The sequence below is a fragment of the Rhododendron vialii genome, chromosome 3a (assembly GCF_030253575.1).
Source record: "Rhododendron vialii isolate Sample 1 chromosome 3a, ASM3025357v1".
Classification (NCBI taxonomy): Eukaryota; Viridiplantae; Streptophyta; class Magnoliopsida; order Ericales; family Ericaceae; genus Rhododendron; species Rhododendron vialii.
Window position 1 is genome coordinate 11069891 of NC_080559.1, and position 22480 is coordinate 11092370.

A 22480-nucleotide genomic window follows, 5' to 3' on the forward strand; every position below is an offset into this window, starting at 1 on the left:
CTCTATGAAAAGACGTGCAATTTTCGAATGAAACACAAAAAAACTCATTCAAATTTTTTTTCACTTCCTTCTAACCAAACTAAAGATCAATGTACTCTTTAATTTGGTGCAAAGAAAGTGAAAAAATCATGGAAGGAAGTACTTTATCTTTTATCCGAAAAATTACAGGACTTTTTGTAGGAAACGCTTAAAAGGGACTGAGGGAGAGTAGCATTTATCTGAAAACCACATGAGCAAGGTGTGATTCCCGGACATAACAAACTTCTGTATACAACACACAATACAACGAGCTTTGTACAATAATTTTTCCATGGCCACAATAACTTCAGAAATAAATTTACAAAGCAAGCCTAAACAATTAACTAAATATCTATACAATCGACTATAGGCCTTATTTTCTGCTAAAAAAAGACTATACGCCTTATTCACTATAGTTACCTTGAATGGCATCTGTACATTTTATACAAACAACACAGTCAACAGATCCTTTTGGACCATTATGCAACACTGAGTCAACTCATACCTTGGAACCCAAGAAATCCATTTTCCCTCTGCATCCTTAAAGATACTTTCCTTTGCATCGCTACGTTACTGAAAGACTTCAATGCAACCCCAACCAGAACCATAATTTTATTATCCAATCCTCCCAAAAGAACGACATTTCAATCCTTCTCTTTCTCAAATCGCTACTTCTTGATAGATTCCGAATCATGACCCCTCCTAAAAGACTCCACTCGATCAAGCCTATCCGTTCTCCATGAGAGTGAATTGGTAGATTTTAGCAGCAAGCCCACAGCTGAGGAGCAAGTTGCTCTAACTATTGCATCAGTAGATTGACTCATTTTGACCACAACCATACCAAATACCTAAAAAGAAGACGAGATTATAAGTATACGAATGTGGTAAGTTATCTAAAAACTAACACAACTAATAGTACATTTATACACCTGCGTATAATATGAAGCTGAGAAATGTTGATCATCTGTGAGGCAAAGCATGCAGCAGGAGAAGTATATTGCATTTGCTTGAATAACTGCCCAAGGAGCATCATATGCCTGCAATGTCACAGACATATAGCCCATCAAACTTCATATTTATTGCAATTCAACATATTTTCCACCAAACAAACCCGGAAAAAGTATAGTATAATTTAGTGTTTTCAAGGCGAATGCACAACGCGAGACGTTTTCTTGAGGAGAGGCGTAAAACTGGCACAATGCACAATGCACAATGCAAGACGCTTCAAGTCATGGGTGCAGGTTGGATTAAAAACTGGCACCATAACACAAAGAATAAGGCAGAATTCAATAGACAATGTGATGTTCGGCTTACAAAATTGACATGCAGTCCAAACAATAAAAATGGGTAACTAAGCCCTCAAATGCCTTTCTTCTAGGCATTTGGGAAAGGGTTCTCAAAAATGGATTGGTTTCCAATGGACATGATTTAAACACACGGAATTCAGTAAGGTCACTATTAAACACAAGTGTTTCAGCTGATGCGAACCTGTACAACTGATGCCATATATGTATCAATCCTGGAAGCCAGATGCTGAATGCACTGCCTTGTGAGATCTCTAACAAAGTCTTCATAGTCACTTCTAAAAGTACACAAGGTATTCCATTGAAGTTTGTTAGACACCAAAAACAATAAGAAAGCCCAAACGTTCAAGAAAATATAAAAAGAACTAATAGCTTTGTGTAATAGATGCATACCTGTGATCCGAGCTAAAGCAATGCGTGCTCAAGAGGGCAGACATTCCGTCCCATTCCAATATGGAGTCGATTCGTTTCAAGGCATTCTGCAATGCACATTAATAGTTAGCTAGGGGTTTTCAAAAGAAAGAAACGTGTATGGAAGAGAACATAGTAGCTGCTAATCATTTACCCGACAAGACTGTCGTACAATCAGATCATCATCATGAAGATGCAAAACCAAACGCGGGAGGGCAGCATGTACCTGTCACAAAAATTAATGTCCAAATAACTTGTGATGTTATTAGAAAATGAAAACAGAAGTCTGATTGAAATAATTGACAAGTGTCACAAAGGTGTTTATGGTGAAACACAAAAACTTGAGGAGCAGAAGGATTGAATTCAAGCGTCGAACTTTAATCAAGTTGTTCCAATTTGTCCACTTTCCAAATTTGATGTCGGTTCGGTGAGGACGGTGTGATGATGTAGTCGTGAAGCGAAGTCCCACATCGCCTAGGTACCAAAGTAATATGAAGTTTATAAGCGTGAGGGCACGCTCACTTCAATAGCTAGCTTTTGGGGTTGAGTTCTACTCAAGACTGTATAACATGGTATCAGAGCTCAGGTTGCAAGAAGTATTGTGTACAAGTCTCTCTATCGACATTTGTTCCCCATAGCACTATGTTTTCCCCCTTTGAATAAGCTTTTAGGACTACTGATAACTTAATATGGTATCAAAGGACGGTGCGTCTTAGGCCTGCATGTGGCAGTGCTACCATGTGAGCATGGTACGCTTGAGGAAGGGTGTGAAGCTAAGTCTCACATCGCCTTGGTACCAAAGTAATACTCCCTTCGTCCCAAATTGCTGGCCCCTTTTGGGGAAGCTAAAATATTAAGAGGACAAGAAACGATTGCACCAAATTCAAATAGTGAGGCATGATTTTAGTACATTGTCCTTGTATTCTATCTTTTCAACACAATGATGACTAGGGACAATTTTGGAAGACTAAAAGCTTTTTAAGTTTGACTTTTAAAAGGGATTAACATTTTGGGACATCCAATAAAAGAAGGAAGGACCGGCAATTTGGGACGGAGGGAGTATGAAATATACAAGCGTGAGGGCACCCTCACTTCAATAGCTAACTTTTGGGGTTGAGTTCTACACAAGACATGTAACAGTAGTGGTGGTGGAGGTTGTTTGGTGTAATATGAAGGATACAAGCACGAGGGCACCATCACTTCAATAGCTAGCTTTTGGGGTTGAGTTCTACCCAAGACCATGTAACAATAGGGTGGTGAAGGTTGTTTGGTGTGAGATAGGGGTGGATAAGCCATTGGCCAGGGTATGGTTGGATGAATGGAGCAAAGAGGCAAGTGGTTGCAATGCACATATTGGAAATACAAAACACTAATCAACAGAATGTAAGAAACACAAATAAACAACAATCTAGAACATTTGATTAATTTCTTTTAGCCGAAAATGCATAAAATAGTATCAAATAGTCTGGTCCAAGAAAAAAACAGACCTGCTCGAGAAAAGCTTCACGTTGTACACCAACTCCATAACTGCTTAGAGCACCAAATGCTGCAAATGCATTGGCTCGTATCTTCGTGTTCATGCATATCTGCTTCCATAAAATGCAGCAATTAATTGTTTTACGAATGTAGCTTATCCATATCTTCAGACTCTTGAAACTTATATTGAGCAGACAGGAAAAAAAAGTAAAATTGCCGATCAAAACAGGAATAATAACATAAAAGTTGATAACGAAAATTCCAAACTTGAATTCAAACTTCTGCAGTATAGATCCACCACTTCCTAGGGTTTGACCTGGATGCATATCGCGAGGTAAAGGATGTTGATAAACGACTTCTACTTGTAAAGAGGCTCTCCCTAAGCTATATTCAAATAAACCATCACTCCCCAGCAAGATCTAGTCATGAGTCTCTGACTTGTATTATTTGTTGTTAGGAACTTAAGTCATGGTACGGCAGTGCCGGTGGCTAATCAATTGGTGCTTGTTCAGCTGTTAGCCCGATCCACTTGTTGATTTACCTTCTTCCTTCATCCCCCGCTTCCTTTGCTCCACTGTCACCAAAGATCAAGAATTCAAGATAGAAAGAAAGATTGGTTGCCCCCAATCACAAGAAGGCAGGTAAACACACAACGGTGGCAACTTGAAGGTACTGCAGTTGTGTGGTGAGCACCCCTCAATAATCACCTGGAGGTGTACCACAGTCCACATAGCTAGCATATTGGCCACAGAGCCATTTTGCTGGTCTGATTGTGTTGCTGGTCTGACTGCGTGGGGGAGAAGTGCTAGTTATTAGGGCCTCATAGCAGATACCTACACCAACAATTTTTTAACTTACCTAAGTACAGTCCCCTTCTTGTAAGGGAGTCCTTACTTAGCTTAAGTAAGGACTTAACATTTTCCGATCAAATTTTGATGATCGGAATCATTGAATGTGTTCAGAACGTGAATTTAAGGGTTTCCGCGAGAAATAAGTTAAAAATATGACCGGAAAATAGTTATATGCGGATTTTATGAAAAACTGTTTGGATCAAGCACTTCTCGGTCATACTGATTTCTTAAGGGGACCCTTAAAATCGCGTTCTGAACACATTCAACATTTCGGATCATTGAAATTTGATCTGGAAATGTGAAGTCCTCATTTAAGCTAAGTAAGGACTCCCTTACAAGAAGCTTGGTGTACCTAAGCAATAGGTAAGTGATTACCAACTATTTTTATGTAATAAATATAAGGGAAAATTTTAAAAAAGCCCTGAAATTTTAGGAACTTTACAAAAAAAAACCTGAACTTAACAAAAAGACACCTGAACTTACCATTCCGTTAACAATAAAGCCCCCGCCGTCCAATTCTGTCAATTTGTAACGGATTGAGCTAATAGAAGGCGTTAAAACCACCTTCTTTTTTTAACTTTTTACTTCAAAAAAAATATTTTCTTCTTTTTGTAATGGATGCAATAGAGTTTTTTATTACTATTTATTAAAAATTACTTTAACCCCGTTTTTTAAATTTTTACCTCCTTTTTTAACCACAGCCAACCGCCAAAGCTCCGGTCCCAATTTCAAAATTACTTTTAACCTCCTCTTTTTTCTTTTTCTTTTTACTTCCAAAAATGATTTTTAACTCTTTTGTTTTTTTAGTAGTAAATAAATATGCAATAAAGTACTTTTTTCCTTACAATTTATCAAAAATTACTTTAACCCCGTTTTTTTCTACTTAACAAATAACTTTAACCTCCCATTTTTTACATTAAAATGTAAAATTTGAAAGTAAAAAAAGGGAGGGTTAAAGTTATTTTTGTAAATAGTAAAAAATGGGATTAAAGTAATTTTTGATAAATAGTATAAAAAAAAAAGAACTTTATTGCCTATTTATTTACTACTAAAAATAGAAAGAGTTAGAAGTAATTTTTTAAAGTTAAAAGTAAAAAAAATAAAAAGGTTACCTCATTCCGTTAGCTCCATCTGTTACAAATTAACGGAACGGCAAGGGCCTTATTGTTAACGGAATAGTCCGTTACAAATTGATGGAACGACTGGAGCCTCATTGTTAACGGAATGGTAAATTCATGTATCTTTTTGTCATTAGTTAAAGTTGCGGTGTTTTTTTTGTAAAGTTCCAAGAAGCTCAGGAGTTTTTTTAAAATTTTCCATAAATAGAATACAAACTATTTACTCCTATTCTGGAGCGTTGCGAAAACTTTTCCGGCAATCCTAGTCAACTGGGGGAAACTCCTTGTTTTTCATTTGTACTTTCACATCGGTAAAGCACCCGACTCAAAACCGACTGACCATGAGTGGATAAGTCGACCAGGCTCATAATCATAATAGTGTTGGAGGTACAACAACAAATGAAGGAAGAACTCTAACACTCCCCTACAAGTGCTAACCCACTTAAGAACAACATCCAGATGGGATAGCCGTTGATTGGTTGGACCGTAGTTGTCCGCTTTGGAAGCATCAAGTAAAGCCCATGGGCCCGATGTGTAAAATTAAGTCTTTTTGGTCCAATACGGGTATTTGGTAATTTTGTTATTTTAATTATTAGTAATAGGGGAAATTTGAATATTTAATTAGGTTAATTTTAATGTTTTTTTTATATTCATTAGGGTTATGAGTCTATAAATATAAATAAGATGTTCAACGATGTATCGTTAGACTTCGATTCTCTCTCTCTCTCTCTCTCTCTCTCTCTCTCTCTCTCTCTCTCTCTCTCTCTCTCTCTCTCTCTCTCTCTCTCTCTCATAGTTGTTAGAGACGCACACCTAGGCGTGCAGCAAGACAAGCCGTAGGGGTTGCGCCTTGCATGAGGTGAGGCAAAAGATAGCTAGTCGAGATCTTTGCCGATAGCCGTCGATCCTTCTCAATGTTGCTGATCATCACTAGTTTTCAAAGGAACTATTCCATGGCCATTTGAGAGCTATACAGATGCAGCAATCAGGTGACCCATCAATTAATTAACCTGATACCTCACTTATCAATCTACCCATCTTGTAATCCATACCCTACAGAGCACGGACACAGACACGGACTCGGACACGGATATAGACACGGGATTTCTTAAAAAATATATATATATTTATTGTATTACCAGTGAAAATATAGTTAAGTGGATAAGCTGGAAGCTTCAATATTTATAAGCAAGCATCATATACACATTGTAAAACAAAATATTTATCCCAAAATATTTGAAGCAATTACACATTTACCCCCCAAAGTTCAAAAAAAATTGCATATTTAACTCTTGCCGTGTCCCTCGTGTGTCCTTGCCGTGTCCCCCTAAAAAAATTAATTAAATTTATTGGACACGCCACGTGGCGTGTCCCATACTTATTTTGCCGTGTCCCCGCGTGTGCCCGTGTCGGATACGGTGGCATGCCGGCCTCTAGGAGTGTCGGTGCTACATAGTCCATACCCATTAAATTCCTTTACGTCCAAACTAGAGCAACCAGTCACAAAACCCCTTTTGCAGCCTCGTTAATTAACTTGTCTCATATTTAAAAACTAGCCTATACCTCAACCTAGTAGCACCCAAGCCCATTCAGTTTCAAATAAAATAAATTACTTTCCCTTCATTTTTCTTTACACCGAAGTCTAGCCAAAAAATAAAATAAAAAATTCCAACCAGCCTAGATAGCTGTGAACAGTACCCCCCAAAAAAATTCCTTGTCTCTAGCCATAACCATGGTTACCAATGCGGAGTGGAACCCAAAATTTAATGGTCTATATTAAGAACAAGATTTGAAGAAATTAATAAGGCACAACAAGTATTGAATAAAAATGTTGTGTAGATAAAAGCCCTTTTGGAAAAATTAGCAACCACGGGTTTGGGAAGTAAACTGAAAGATAAAAGCTCAAGCTAGTGGGTCTGCCAGTGTTCCTCCTCCACAAATTATGGGAGGTGGTCAACAACGCATGGTAGAAGATCCAAGGTTCTCTGACATTGACAGAGGAGCAAAGCTAGAAGTTGCAGACTTAAATGGGAACCACAATCCAGAGGTATTTGTTTGATTGGGTGCATAGCTTAGAGAGTTTGTTTCGTTGGTACCAAATGATAGAGAGAAAATGACTTTTTACGTTTTGCCAAAGCCAAGTAGAAGGGTACAACAAGAATTTGGTGGACTAAATTTCAAAGGGAACATTTTGTTATCCCTGCATGGGAGGACATAAAAATTGCAATGACCGCTATTTTGTTCCGCCGAGTTACAAGCAACAAGCTCACTTGCAATTTACTCAGTTGACACAAGGAAGCAAGTCTTTGGAAGAATAAACCAGATTGTTCTATAGTTTGACAACTAGATCCGAGTTCTCATGGAATGAAGATAGGATGATCTCAATGTATCATCAAGGTTAGAATCCACAAATCTCTTCTGGATTGGGTGCTAGTAGATTGTACAACATGGCAGATGCAGTCCAAGTAGCCCTTCAGATGGAAGAGGAGGATAAGAAGAAGGCTCCCGTACGCCCTTCGGTGGAATCCCTTACAAGAAGTGAAAGAACTTTCATGGATCCCATCCATAACAAGTTCTTGGATTGCCCTCCCCATGCTACTTCTCTTCTTTCTCCGACTTCATACGGACGTAATACTAAGTCCAATTGTTTTAATTGTCATGGTTTCGGACATCATGCTAAAGACTGCCCTTCTCCCAAACTTAATTTGCATGTTAAGCCTGTTGCAATCATTGACAATGAAGACAATGTAGAGGAACAAAAGTCAGGGCGGGGGCGGGAGCGAAAGCGGGAACAGGTGCAGAGCGGAGGCACCTAGAAGCTCCGAAGGTTGGGAGCGCCTAAGACAGTGGCGGAAGGAGTAAGGAACGAGCGGGCCATGCGCCCCTACTGATTTTTTTTTTTTATCCAAAATTTAAAGATGTATATTTAGCATTTTGTCTTGTTAATTGTATTTCATAAATTTACTTTTAATCGCCCTAAGATATTTCGAATATCATTTCATTATCAATTTTTATTTCACATATTAGAACAATGTTATTACACTGGCGAAATGAGATGTCTAATGCAAATAATAGCGGCCACTTACTCTTTGGAACTCTCTAATGCATAATGTCCACAATTCAAAAGTGCCTAAACCATGGGCTATGGGTTTTATACTTTAGAAATTTTTAACAATGGGAGAAAGATTGCTAAATATTGTGTAGTAAATCGCTCTTAGACTTGATCCGCTAAGACAATTCAAATTTGTTTGTTTTATATTCTATGTATGTTACCTTCTTAATAAATAGGTAAGGTTTTTCAATTCTCACCACAAACATTTATTTATTATTCTAACGTTGCTTGGTATGAATTTTTTGGGTTGATATGTGTTTAATAGGTGCCCCCACTTATATAGATTCCTGGCTAAGCCACTGGCCTAAGAAGCATATATAGATTATATAAATGCCTAGACAACCCTTGAAATTTACCTCTTTGTCTCGCTCACCCCCTCTTAGAAAAGTTTTTTTGTCCCGTAGACCCCCCCCCCCCGTCAGGGTTCCGTCTAGAACCGTTAAAAATTATAAAATGTTCCGAAATTGCAACCCCCCCCCCCAAATTGTATCCCAAATTGTATCTGCACAATTGTATCTGTATCCAAATCATGCTTTTCATAAACACCTTTCCACTTCCCGATTCCGGTCTGCGTTCAGCTCAATGAACAGCACACATGAATCCCGTTGTTTAGCTTAATAAGCCTAATGGCTTCTTCTTTTTTTGACCTTATTCAAAAAAAATTTCCCATTTGTCAGTTTTTCGTCAACTTTTTGTGGATTATTGCTTCTTCATGATGAGAGAAATCTAAAAAGGACAAAGTTATGATCAAAACCCAAATTTTTTTGAATAAAGAAAAAATTGGTTATTTTTGTCGTTATTAAAAAAAAGGTTTCGATCGTAATTTTTTACTTTTTAGATTCCTCTTGTCATGAAGAAGCAACAATCCACAAAAAATTGACAAAAAACTAAAAAATACGCAAAAATTTTGAATAAGGACAAAAAATAAGCCATTTGGCTTATTAAGCCGAACAACCTCACATCCCAGTCCGGTCTCCTCCCTTCTTTTTTTTTTTTATTTGCTCGGCATTTTCAATGGAGGAAAAAGATTCATGAAGCCGACCCAAAGTGATTGGGACATAAGGCTCGGTTTGGTTATTTGCTCAACATCCAGCGATGTCCTCCCATTGATGTACTCTTGTTCCATTATGGTCAGGAAATCTGTTCTATCCAATTGGCTAAATAGCAATGATATCTGATTCTGACCCGACTCCAAGTCCGTCTGCGTCAACTGCTTGTGGATCACAAGCTTCACGTCCGACCATTTTCTCTCCAAATCTTGTCCATGATATATTCAGGCAAGTCCAGCTTGTAATCATCTAAACTAATACCATTTGCCCCCTTCTTAGTCTACGTCAACTGCTTGTGGATCACAAGCTTCATGTCCGATTCATTCTCTCTCCAAATCTTGTCCATGATATATTCAAGCAAGTCCAGCTTGTAATCATCTAAACTAATACCATTTGCCCCCTTCTTAACTCCCTTATTGTTCTGTTTTGTGATTGGGAATGTAGAGGCAATTCTCAATTTGGGTCAGGCCACACCGTGTTTCTCGAATTCGGGTTGGGACATGCCCCCGGGAGATTATTAGATTGGGGTAAGGAGAGGGGGGTGTGGAGGCAGAAGGTGGACAGGGGGTCGCCGTCGTCGGCGAAAGAGCAGCAACGGCAGGAGGCGGCTGCCATGAACGACGATGGTGGATGTGGTGGTTCTGGGTGCTAAGCAAATGGAGGATGTGGTGGTGGTGATGCGCGGCCGTGGAGAGGAGCAGGAAAAGAGATGGAGAGTGTGGGTATGCTGTGGTATATAAACCTAAGGGCAAATTAGTCTTTTCATTCTTTCCGTCGAACGGAGTTAGGTCCTCCAAATGAAAACATTAATAAGGGGGTCTCCCCGTAGGAGAAATTCTAAGAGGAGGTGAGCGAGACAAAAAGGTAAACTTCGAGGGGTACCTAGGTATTTAACCCTATATAAGAATATGTATATAACATATTTTTAAATACTTAACCATGAAAGGAAAAGTGAAACTTACTGAAAATTTCCCCAATCTTAAATTGTAATTATTGGAAGTTATATATTCTCAATTTGCAAAACTTCTTGACTAAAATGATTCTTATATTCTTAATTCCACAATGGCATAACTCCCTTAAAATAAGAGAATAATTGCCTTAATGGCCCAATAAGCTCCCATTTTAGTTAGGAGCGAGCTCCCATATTGAGGGGAGTGAGCTCCCGTCAAGCTCCTATTTTGGGAGTGCCGATTCGAGCTCCCGTCTAGAAAGCGCAACCATTTTAGAAGGGCCCTGCTACTAAGGTTCAATCATCAATTTGTTGAGCCTCTTGATCCTGAATCCAATGAATGATTGGAATTATTCGTCCTCTACTCACTACTAAGGGAGATAAACCAAACCTTGAGAAATTGCAATGTGGGCAGATTATTCATACAAGGATAAAGTGTAATGACCAAGTGTGCTCATTAGTGATTGATAGCGGGAGTTGTACAAATTCCATATCCAAGGAACCTGTAAAGAAATTGGGTTTAACAGTTGATCATCATCCAGAGCATAGTTGTCAAAATCGTACGAGATTCGACACAATTTGATGGGTAATCGATACGAATAGGCTGCCTAAATCAGAAATAGCTGTGAATCGTAAGTGAATCGGTGAATCGTTCAATTCACTTAAATTTTAAATTCATTTTTTACTCTTGTTTTGCTTCTTTTGTTCTTTGAAAAGGGTTCAAACTATTTTTTTTTTTTTAAGGTTTTTAGTAATGGTATATGTCATCTTTTGTCTATGTTATATGGATAGATAATAAGAAAAGGAGATTTATTACGAGAGTGAATCAAAAAATGAGGAAGATAAAGGGAATATAAAAACCCTATAGACCTTCTAAGGGTTTGTTTAGTACTTATAACTCTTTTGTACAAAAAGAACCAAAAGTTTTACAAATCATCATCTCTTGGTAGTTGCAATACAAGCAACTTATTTAGTACTCCACGTTATTATCAAATCATCATTTAGAAGAAGGTTTTTATTGATTTAGGCCGAAATCTTTCATTTGTAGTATATATTGTTGTTACCCTAATCAATAAGCATAGGTTTCTATGCATTATAGAAGTCATGACCGAATCGGAGCGATTCACGATTCGATTTGATTCACAATTCGAAAAATGACCATTTCGATTCTCAATTCGATACACGATTTGACAACTATGATCCCAAGCCTTATCATGCAGCATGGATCACTAATACGAAACTTAAGGTTGACAAGCAGTGTCCCGTGACATTCACTATTGGCAAACTCAAGGAAACAGTGATGTGTGATGTTCTTCCTCTTAAGCTTTGTCACATTCTTTTAGGCCGCGCATGGATATTGGATCATGATGTTGAGCATGCGGGGCGTGCCAATACTTATTCTTTCGTTGACGGTAACACAATGTACACCCTTACTTGTGCCACCGATTTACACACCATCAAGTTGAAGATGGCCTCTTCATTGATCAGGCGTGTCCCTCCTTCAGATGGTATCCTTGGTCCCACGCCTACCTTGCCGGAGTTGAGTTATTTTCAGCAGAGGAGAATTGATGGGGTAGCTGTTGATTGGTTGGACCGTAGTTGTCCGCTTTGGAAGCCTCAAGTAAAGCCCATGGGCCCAATGCCTAAAATTAAGTCTTTTTGGTCCAATAAGTGTCTTTGGTAATTTTGTTAATTTAATTATTAGTAATAGGAGGCATTTGAATATTTAATTAGGTTATTTTTAATGTTTTCTTTTTATTTCCATTAGGGTTATGGGTCTACAAATAAGATGTTCAACGATGTAATTATTAACTTTGATTAATGAGAATTTGAGAATTAGGGTTTTGATCCTTTGTGTGCCACTCTCCCCTTCTTCCTCTTCTTGTCCGTCATCGGATCCACATCATATGATCAAAACAAAACAAAGTGCACTCATGGTATAAACAGAAGGGGAATAAACCTGGAATCTCATCCAAAGACCTCCAGAAGCTTAGTTCTGATATTATGATGAAGTATCCAACTCAACTCCAATAGGCGATTAGTGGAGAGGCGCCAATTGGAGAGGCTGCCCAGGCTTGTGTAATAGTTTGTGAAACTACACTTAACTGTGTTTGACAAGCTCTAACACATCTTTTAAGCAGCAACCTGCTCATGATGCAATGACATCATCAAGACTTGTTTACTATTGTTATCATGCCAAGGTAATGGGTTTTGAGTTACATTTGTTCTTCTTACCAATGGGAAGCTCGAGCTCTCCCTCGGTGATTACATCATGAAACATATTTTCAATTACCCAACAAATTTCAGTTGGGTCTTTCACCAGCATTCATAATAGTATTACTTCTAGCTTTATTTGGCTTTATAGTTGGGCTGCCTCCGCTGCCTGATTGGAATAAAACTCTGGCACCCACTCTGCCTAAGTAGAGTTCCAAGAAGGGACTTACAATAATACTCTAATACTCTGGCTTTATAGTACAGCCTTTCTAGCTCACTCCTATAACCTACAGAATGGTGGGAGATGCAAGGTGATCAACCCCCCTTCATATGTCTCGTACATTCCTTCTAAGAAAATCTTCACGAGGCTAATTTCTACCATTGGCTAGTGCCTAGTAGAATTCAACAATCAGGTCATGGAAGCACTTAATAGGAGAAAAAAAATACCATTTCATTATCTCATAGAACTTTTCAATCCCTGAGTAAAGTAGTGAGCCTTTCTTCAAGTTGAAAGGACTTCGTATGAAATCGTGCTACCAGGTTTTCCAACAAGAGAGGTGAGATTTCTTATACCTAGTGTACAAGCGCTGACTTAAAGAAGCATGCAGCAGGATTTAGCATACCTAGGGTACGCACATTCAGTTAAAGACTCAAAATTCTTGCTAACCCATTACAGTGTGACTCAGATTGATGCTCAAAGTCGTGTTTTCCACAACACGATGTCAACGACACACGACATCACTACACATGTAATGTTAAAGGCGTGCTTCCATAACACAAAAATGTTAAAGCATGCTTCCTTAACATGACTATACCGACACTTATGACACTTATTAAAGTATCCATAACGAGTGCCCAATGTTTCAACAAACAGCGTTATATCCTTAAGAAAAGCACTTCCACACTGCAATTAAAATACCTCCGGATAGGACCATATGCAAGTCCTAAAGGGTATGGTGGGGTATGGCCAAGAGGCATCCAGGCAATGCCAACTTCTATTGCGCAATAAAGGTTTCACTTAATGTAGGAGGAAAGATGTTATCAACATCAAAACGTGCTCCGATAGTGACCAAAACGAGGGGTGATGCAGTGGCACCAGAAGGGAAGGAACCACTGGGATTCCTGATGGGCGATGGTGGTGTTCGCAAATAAAAGCAAAATTTGGAGTGACGGTGAAGGATTAGCATAGCTAGATGATGGATTTTAGAAAAATTGATGGCAATTTCAAACAATACAAGAAATTGCTTGTTTTGCCAAGACCTGAGTATGTTAAATAAGTATTGAGTGCAGCCAAATCTATTGGTGATTACACAGACAGAGGGAGCTCTATCAGAGGACCAAAAGGTGTGTTTCCTCAAAGCAAACATCCTTTATGACATCTAAGCCATCTTATCAGGTTCTTGTATCATATCAATCATGAAATCTTTATTTATTGGCTTCATGGATTGTGCTAAACAATATTCCGTGCATAAACTTCAGGGAGAAGTTTTTGGTTATCTCATACAGCTGCCCTAAATCCAGCATTTAGTTTGGAGACATTGAAAGACACTACTAGGAGCCAGGAAATTTTCTAGAAAAGCAGATTTGTTGTAATGTTAATTCCAACATTAGGTATACTATGTCAAATGCTAGGCTTCAAAGTTAATTCTGGGTTAGGAAGTTGTCAACCACTGTGAAATTTTTGGGGAACTAGGCGCATAGATGGAAGGATGGTTCAGCAATCAACAAAGGATGTGAAAATGATCATTTTGGTCGTCTTTTTACTCCTTAAATTGCCTATTTCCCTTGCAAAAAGGCTAGGAAACTGAGGCAGATGTCACACTCCATACCTTGAGTGGCCAAATACTCAGTTGAGATGCCGATTTTGGATGTTCCTATCGAGGCAGGACAATCTTGACTATGATATTATAAGCATGGGAAATTATGGAGCTCTTGCTGACTCAAGGGTCTACTTGATAGTTCAATCACGCACATTGCACAGTCTCAGCCAAGACCATCCTTGTGCTCCAGGCCCTTGGTTTTTCTTTGTAGAGCAGATATCCTTCTTATATTATTTGGCATATTTCAAACAAGCAAAACTAGAAACTACAAGTATCAGTTAGGTCTTATTCAATAAAAACACACAAGGGCCAAAAAATGATTATGACAAGAACGTAACAATTGACAAAGTATTACACGTTCTAAATGCTCATAACAGCGTTCATTTACTTTTTTTTTATGGACCCATCCCATCTCTATCTTATTGGAAAACATGCCTGCTTCCTCTAGAAAAAGCAGGGACCTACCAAACAAAGTTTTACAGAAGCAAAACGGCTAAAGGGTGATAAAAATTGATCTAGAGAACTTGTTTTTGTTTCCTCCGATACAAAATAGAATTCGATCCACGCAGATAAAGAAGCTTTAAAGAAAAATACCAAGAAAGTCATACGAAAAAGGAGAAGCAGCATGATTCCATCTTAATAAATTATTAGAATTGCGGTAGGAACAGAAGACTGCACTACTAACAGAGATTATACGCTACTAGTTCCTGGACTGGAATTATTTTTCTATTGACACCATTCAATTGCATGTATTTGGGGGCAAATCATTATCATATTTTTGTACTCTAACACAAGAATCTCAGGACTTTCAAATTTTATATACTACGAATCAGATTACCAGTTTGAAAACAAAAAGAGTGGAAAAGCCAAAAAGTAATGGAGCATACTTGGAGATTCCGAAGGCGAACTGACAGGTTAAGTAAAATTGGTTCCACAGCGTCATTGGGTGATGACTCAAGAACCTATGCAATTAAATATGTATAAGTGCTTGAACAAGTAGAGGAAGAAACATAGGTTGACTTAGTAATACAGTAAGAAAGGCAGGGGTAAACACCATCAGCAAGCATGTCACAGCAGTTAATTGAACCGAATCATCTGAATCATCAAGCAAAGCTAATATAACTCCAAGAACTTCAGTAGTGTACCGGAGAATATTAATGGATGGTATCTGCAATTCAAAATCTGAAAAGGTTATGCACTAAAAGGAATAAAAAAAAAGTATAGGAAAAAAAAGATACACGTAGCTCTGATCAAAGTAACTGACATCCGATCTTTAGTCATAACAATGGAGTACAAGTAATCACCAAGTGCTCAACAATATATCAAATCCGAACTCTTCGTGAAAGTAATGTGTTTTGTTTATCAACAACAAAAAGAAAGTCTGCTAGAGAAGTACAGAGGGGGCATGACCCAAATACATACAATCAAACAGAGGAGAGAACAAAAAAGAAAACTTAGACACAAAAACCAAAACACATCTCAAATTTGGGCAATTTTGCATCTGACATGGATTTAGAATGCAAACATTGACCTTTAACAACCAATTGAACAGATAAAACAACCATAGAATTGATATCCAAGTATAAATATGGAGACCATAATTCCTCAACATTGAAGCCATCACAGAAACAACGGGGAAAATGTATGAGAAGGCACATATTAAAGACCTGCACAAGTCCCTTTAGACAAAGCCGTCTAACAGTAGGAGAATCATCAGATACATGACGACAGAATGCTTCCACCATCTGTTCCAACAAGGATTCGAAACCAGCACTGCACCATGAAGTTCAGATATAAGGAGAACAGGATATCATGAACAGCATTGACTCCAATACAAGATATTAGTTGACTACAATATTGGCATCCACAACCCTAGTATGCTAGACTAAGAGCTAATGGTCAGAGGCTGAGAACATTGAGAAAACAACTAAAATCAGAATTACAACATACTTGAATAGGATGGTCCCATATGACTTGTTAATGACATTCACGTATTTGAGACATTATAAAACAAACACTATTAAATGTTATTAATCGCATTTATCTTGGACTTACGAGTAAACTTTTGTGTAACATAGTAGTGTTTCCAGGAAAGGGCAGAACATTATTAGAGCACCCAGTGGCTTTTCAAATGTTAAATCCATGAACAAATTCTTCAATCAGATTGCAACCTTCTTTGGCATCATCCTCTCAGGTCTGTAACTCCAGTGAATATTACCGTTTTTGCTCATGAACGTTCACATTGACAGAGCCCACCGCACACTCGTTGAGGTCCCTCAACGAATTTTCGGTTCCATTTCCTTTTTCATTTTTTCTGGTGTTTCTCATTATTTTCTAGTCTGTTCAAAGCACTTGGGTTTTGTCTTTCGGGTTAGATCTGATCCGGAACCCAGTAAAGCTACGCGGCTGACTTAACTCGAAAGCAATCAGCCAGATACAACAATCAGACCTGTTTCAGACCCATTTTCAGTAAGTTGGTATTGGTTCATCCCTATTTTGCAGGGGCACACTAATACCCTAGCTAATTACTTTTTTGGTACACACAACATGGTACACATCCCTTCAAAAGGATAAAAACTTAATAATCCAAATTCTTATTGTTGGGGTAAAATGTAGAGAGTAGAACTTTAGGGAGAGGAAGTATAAAAGTTTTGGTCACTTGGATGAATATGCATGGAAATGTGTTTTAAGTTAACAATTGGGAAAATGATAATTAGCTTTTACGAAATGCTTATCGCTTGGAATAGTAACCTAATTTATTATCTACAGAAGCATACCCTTAGCGTATCACGATTTAAGCAAGTGGCGCACCACATTCGCATTCCCGTTCCTCATATCGAAAAGATCCACGTTCAGGTAATATAGGTTCGGCTATTTGTCGCCTTTGCATTGTGCACAACAATAAGAGGCAAGCTAATAGCATCTCGTTTACCAGTGATAACTACTTGTATTGGTCCAATATTAGTAAGAATTTTGATTACAAAAAGGGGATGCAGGAAACGTGGCTGGTTTGACAAAATTGCCTCCAGCACTATAATAAAAGGGTATGCAATTACTGTTAATACATAGCCAAACCAAACCGAGCCTCAAGTCCCAATCACTTAGGGTCGGCTACATGAATCTTTTTCCTCCATTGAGCTCTGTCAAGGGTCACTTGTTCACACAAACCTACTATACTCGTATCATTGCGCACCACAGCATCTAATGTCAATTTAGGTCTAACCCCACCCACCCCCAGCATTGCTACCCAAAGCTATCCTATCTGCTCTCTTAACTACTGCATCTCCTGGTCTACGGTAGACATGCCCAAACCATCTTAGCCTATTTTCCCTCAACTTCTCTTCTATGGGTGCTACACCTACCATCTCACGAACCTTTTCATTTCTAATCATGTCTCTTCTAGTCTTACCACACATCCACCTCAACATTCTCATTTCTGCTACACTCATCTTGTTCACCTTTTGTTTCTTAATAGGCCAACATTATGTACCGTAAAGCATCGCTGGTCTAATGGCAGTTCTATAGAATTTTCCCTTCAATTTTATGGGTACCCTCTTGTCACACAGTACACTAGTAGCGCTCCTCCACTTGAGCCACCCCACTTGGATCCTATGGGTCACATCATCGGCAATCACTCCATCTCCACTAATGATTGAGCCTAAATATCTAAAATGATCACTCTTAGGTATCTCCTGGTCTTGGATCATCACTCTTTCTTCGTGCGCACTGCTAGTACCACTAAACTTGCACACCATATACTCAGTTTTACTCCTTATTCGAAAACCCTCGACTCTAATGCTTCCCTCCAAATTTCTAGTTTCGTATTAACACTTCTAGCGGTTTCATCTACGAGGACAAAGTCATCTACAAACATCATACACCATGGGATATCCTCCTGAAATTGTCTAGTCAATTCATCCATAACTAAGGCAAAAAGGTACGGGCTGAAGGCTGACCCTTGATGCAATCCTACAGTGATTGGGAATTCACTCGTTTCCCCTACTAGTGATCGAATTGTAGTGACGGCACCAATTGCTGTTAATACATAGGAAAAGGAAAATGCACTATTCTTACTTTGGTGTCATAATTCCATCCAAGCATAGCTATGAGCTTTACTAAGTATGACACTGAAAGGCAATGGGAAAATGACCGCTAAGGACGTGTTTTGATAATTAATACCCGTCAAGGACATTTTCAGCATTAACAAATGTTCTCAGCATATCCTTGGCGGGTATTAAATATCAAAACACATCCTGGGCCATCATTTTCCCGAAAACAATTATGGGATTATATGATAAGTACGCATATTGAGTAGTTTGCTACGCAGTTTGATCCTGAAATGACCATTCAGAATGCCCCCGTAGGAATAAATCAATTTAAAAATTCTCTATGAGATCACTGCTTATTGGGATGAGTAGGCTCTTATGGAATTCACTTCATTGCAGCTAATTAATTATTATGCGCTGTACAGGCTCTCATGGATCTCCGTGATCAGTTTGAACCTCTTTGTGGGCTATTCTACATCACTCTCCTTTACCTCACCATAGTGTAATTTAAGAAATAATTGTTGGGGAAGCTAGATTCAAGGTGGCTTCTGTTGCATCCCCTTCTAAGTAGAGGGGGAAACTAGATGAGAAAAAGAGGGGAGAGAAGAAAAAGGACGCCCCAAGGGACCGAACCCTGGCTTGCTTCCAACCCTAGCTTGTTTGTGAAGGGCAAACACTTATCAATAGGCCACACCCATGAAGGTTAGAAGTACCCTCAACACTATAGACATATCACCAGTTTGGACCCCCCCTCCTTCACTCACTGACTTGCTCGTCGGAGTGCCTTTCAGCCACCTCCGCCCAGGCGGTTCTCACCTTATTCTACAAGTGCAAGTGTAGCAGAGTACAACTCATCATCTCTAACAATTCACATCTCCTTTCCCACTACACCCAGAGCTGACTCATACCATCCTCCCAGTGGATTGATTTCCACCTCACAGAATGACCAAAAATCTACAGGAAAAAAAAAAAAAAACAAAACAAAACAAAAGGAGAAAAGGAGCATCCACAAAGTTAGATGACATCAGATATACCTGTAGCGGACAAACTCAGACACTGCTGCAGCTGCAGCTTCCCTTTGAAATCTTTGGGGTCGGTTTAAGGATTTGCTCAAAATTAAGCACATCGCTGGAACCTGAACAAACCCATAGCTTCAGAACAAATTTAAGATGGAGTTCTAGTTCAAACAAAAACAGAACACAGCTTAGATGAGTTATCAAATAATGGAAGTCTGGAATAATCACAGGCATAAATGTTGCATCATTTTCATTCTAACATGAACATTGGCATTATGGAGCCTGGAAATGAAAATTTATTTTTAGAATAAGCAAGATAGTTCTGCAGCCACGGTGGCACTGTGATTCTTCTCCACAACCTTCTCCTGAACAACCATGTCATTTCAGTTGTGATTTATCCATTCAGTCAAAGCATAAAAGTTAAAAAGAGTAGAAGTAACCACAATCCCCCATATACTTTATAATACTTCATCCTAATTCAGATATTTATGAAAAGTCACGTGAGAATAAAATGAGAAGTGATTTTTGTTAAGTTACCAACTCTCCCAAAAGCTCAAGCTATTAGAAAATGGGCCCAACAATGTATATCTAGCTATCCAACACCCTCCCTCACGTGCAACCCCGTCTTGCACAGGGAGATGCAAATTTTCAGACAAAGAACGAAATAGAATGCAAAGGGGAGAATCATACTGCAAATGGGGGACAAATGCAGATGGAGAGATTTAAACCCAAGACCTCTCAACCTGATACCATGTTAAGTAACCAACTCTCTCAAAAGCTTAAGCTATTAGGAAATGGGCCCAACAATCCAGCTATCCAACAATTTTAACTTTGCTCACTCCATAATATTAATTAGTACAAACTTGGGGAAGATTAAAATCAGGTCCCCCCACGCTGATTCTAATACAATTCCATGTGCGAACAAGAGGACATGGCAATCCGCAAGAGTCGCATGACTACATAAACTTCATTGTGATTACTATCCATTACATCAGCAATCAGTACAATAAGTATTCAATGATACACATGCTCAACCAGATATACATATTCACAAACCACAAGATGTCGATCTTTAAAAAGTGAGGAAAATAGAGCAAGACCTACTGGTGGTCTATTGTTAGAGTATTGGCCTTGATCCCGGAAACACAAAAACAAAATGAACTGGGGGAAGAAAATCCTAAGTAGATCATTACCTCTTTTGGTCTTTTTATAGAAATGCACCCTGCTAAATCTCCAATAAGATCGATCCACTTCTCCATTTCAATTTGCTCTCCATCTCTAGCCAAAATCTATGGATAAAGGAGTTGTTTTATCCTTAGCCAACAAAAACTGTGGGGATTGCTATTCAAAAGATGAGCAGAAGTTTCACCCATAACTGAGCATACCTTTCCCATTTCCAGATCTCCTACACATTCACAGAATGCCTGAAATGCAGTAAGAAGGCCCCTGTACAGAAGAAGTTGGACGATGGTCAAATCGAATTTTTGAAGGAACAGTAAATAACAATAACATTTTTTCTGGTAAATATAAGGGTTAAGACTGTACAAGTACCGTAGTGGTTCTTGTGGACCAGACCTAGCTAAACCATGACAGCTTCCCAGCTGGAGTACAAGCACTGCTAAAACAGAAGAATAACTCTGTTCAACGGCCTTTTTCCCTACTTTACCACCACCTCTGCAATAAAAGCAGCGCATTGCCATATTCAATATACTGTACATCAAAATTAGAAGCTCAAGACTGCAAGTGGACAAAAACCTGAAGAAGGCAGTCAGGGCTAAAATAGCAGCCTGCAGGGTGTCATTGTCTATGTGACCATCAGTGGAATGACTAGAACCATCTCCTTTCTCCAAATCACCTTTGAGGACAGGCATCTGGTCGAGGACAGATATTAAATGTTCCAGGAAGAAGAATGAAAGTATTGTATGCTGAGAAAATGCCTGTACAAATAAGCACAATATCAATAACAAGTCATAGGAGGCAAAAATAAATAAATACTCCCTCCGTTCCTAAATGAGAGTCCCTCTTAGGAATTTCAACTTTTTTAGGGCACATGTAATCATTACACCTATTTTCCGTCATTACCCCTATATTCTACCTATTTTGCACCATTTGTATACACATATGAGGGACACTTTTGGAATTTTATCAAATTTCTATTTCTATTTCTGGAAAGGGACAATCATTTTGGAACATCCCAAAATGGAACAAGGGACTCTCAATTTGGAACAAAGGAAGTAAGAAATTAGTCAACCATGACAATAGCAATAAAATCTTGTACCCCAAAATCACATGCCCAGTTTATTAACAAGAAAATCGACCTTCTCATTTTAGTAAAAGGTTAATACCGAAGAGGCCAAACGTGACGGTCTCCCACTATACATGCTCTGCTTTTCGACTTTCTCCCGTCGTCTCCTCTTCTGTCACTCTTCATTACGCTTAAATCATACCCAAACATAGGTCAGTAAGCCAACCTTCCATCATTTCTCGTGGATTCTCGTCCGTTCAAATCAAAGAATCACTTCCACTTTGATGTATAGGCCCAATTTTGTGACGTGCAAAGTTGTATTTATCAAAACCACAACCAAACAATCAGAGGTTTTTCCAGTGAAAAGAGAGGCATCGGTTGGTTAATGGTGAACCTTGCACGATCGAATTACACATGCAAACGAAATTGGTTGAATGGTCGTTTCGAACTACCATCTCCAAAGTCAATTCATGTCTACCCCCTTATTGCTACCATCTACCATCGCCATATCACTCCTCTCAACTACCGCATAGACCAAGCTACGATAGACTAAGGCTCAGTTTTGTTTGACTTGCTCTTCTTTGTTCGTATACTGCAAGAATAATATGATATTGGCGTTATTGTCCACTAGGTATGCCTGGAGAAGAAAAGTTTGGTGGGACACATTATCACTAAATAGACCAAACCAATTTTCCCGCAGCCAAAATTTAGGGACTGTTGCTAAAGTGATAGCATTATCGGTTGTTTTGGTTGAGATAAATGTTGGCTGATTTATCCCATTAGAAATCACGAAAATCAGGGAAAGAGAAGTGAATATGAATCTATTGCACATGGCCTTTCTCCACAAAATT

At 38.7% G+C, this 22480-nt stretch overlaps 1 protein-coding gene across 5 annotated transcripts in view; it reads right to left on the reverse strand.

The window, feature by feature from the left end:
- Positions 1 to 213: 213 nt before the first annotated feature.
- LOC131320969 (protein SHOOT GRAVITROPISM 6) overlaps positions 214 to 22480 on the reverse strand; it is a 54797-nt gene continuing 32530 nt past the window's right edge. For 3 of the 5 annotated variants that reach the window (XM_058351914.1, XM_058351918.1, XM_058351919.1), the window contains 14 exons: positions 21140 to 21321; positions 20930 to 21058; positions 20770 to 20830; positions 20578 to 20673; positions 19403 to 19503; positions 15990 to 16095; positions 15377 to 15490; positions 15210 to 15284; positions 3221 to 3319; positions 1888 to 1959; positions 1716 to 1801; positions 1507 to 1600; positions 948 to 1055; positions 214 to 866 (listed from right to left, as the gene is read on the reverse strand). In XM_058351914.1, coding sequence (XP_058207897.1) covers positions 687 to 866; positions 948 to 1055; positions 1507 to 1600; positions 1716 to 1801; positions 1888 to 1959; positions 3221 to 3319; positions 15210 to 15284; positions 15377 to 15490; positions 15990 to 16095; positions 19403 to 19503; positions 20578 to 20673; positions 20770 to 20830; positions 20930 to 21058; positions 21140 to 21321 — 1503 coding nt within the window. In that variant the 3' untranslated portion in view covers positions 214 to 686. The remainder of the gene's footprint in view (positions 867 to 947; positions 1056 to 1506; positions 1601 to 1715; positions 1802 to 1887; positions 1960 to 3220; positions 3320 to 15209; positions 15285 to 15376; positions 15491 to 15989; positions 16096 to 19402; positions 19504 to 20577; positions 20674 to 20769; positions 20831 to 20929; positions 21059 to 21139; positions 21322 to 22480) is intronic. The other 2 variants (XM_058351917.1, XM_058351916.1) reach the window with 2 other exon arrangements.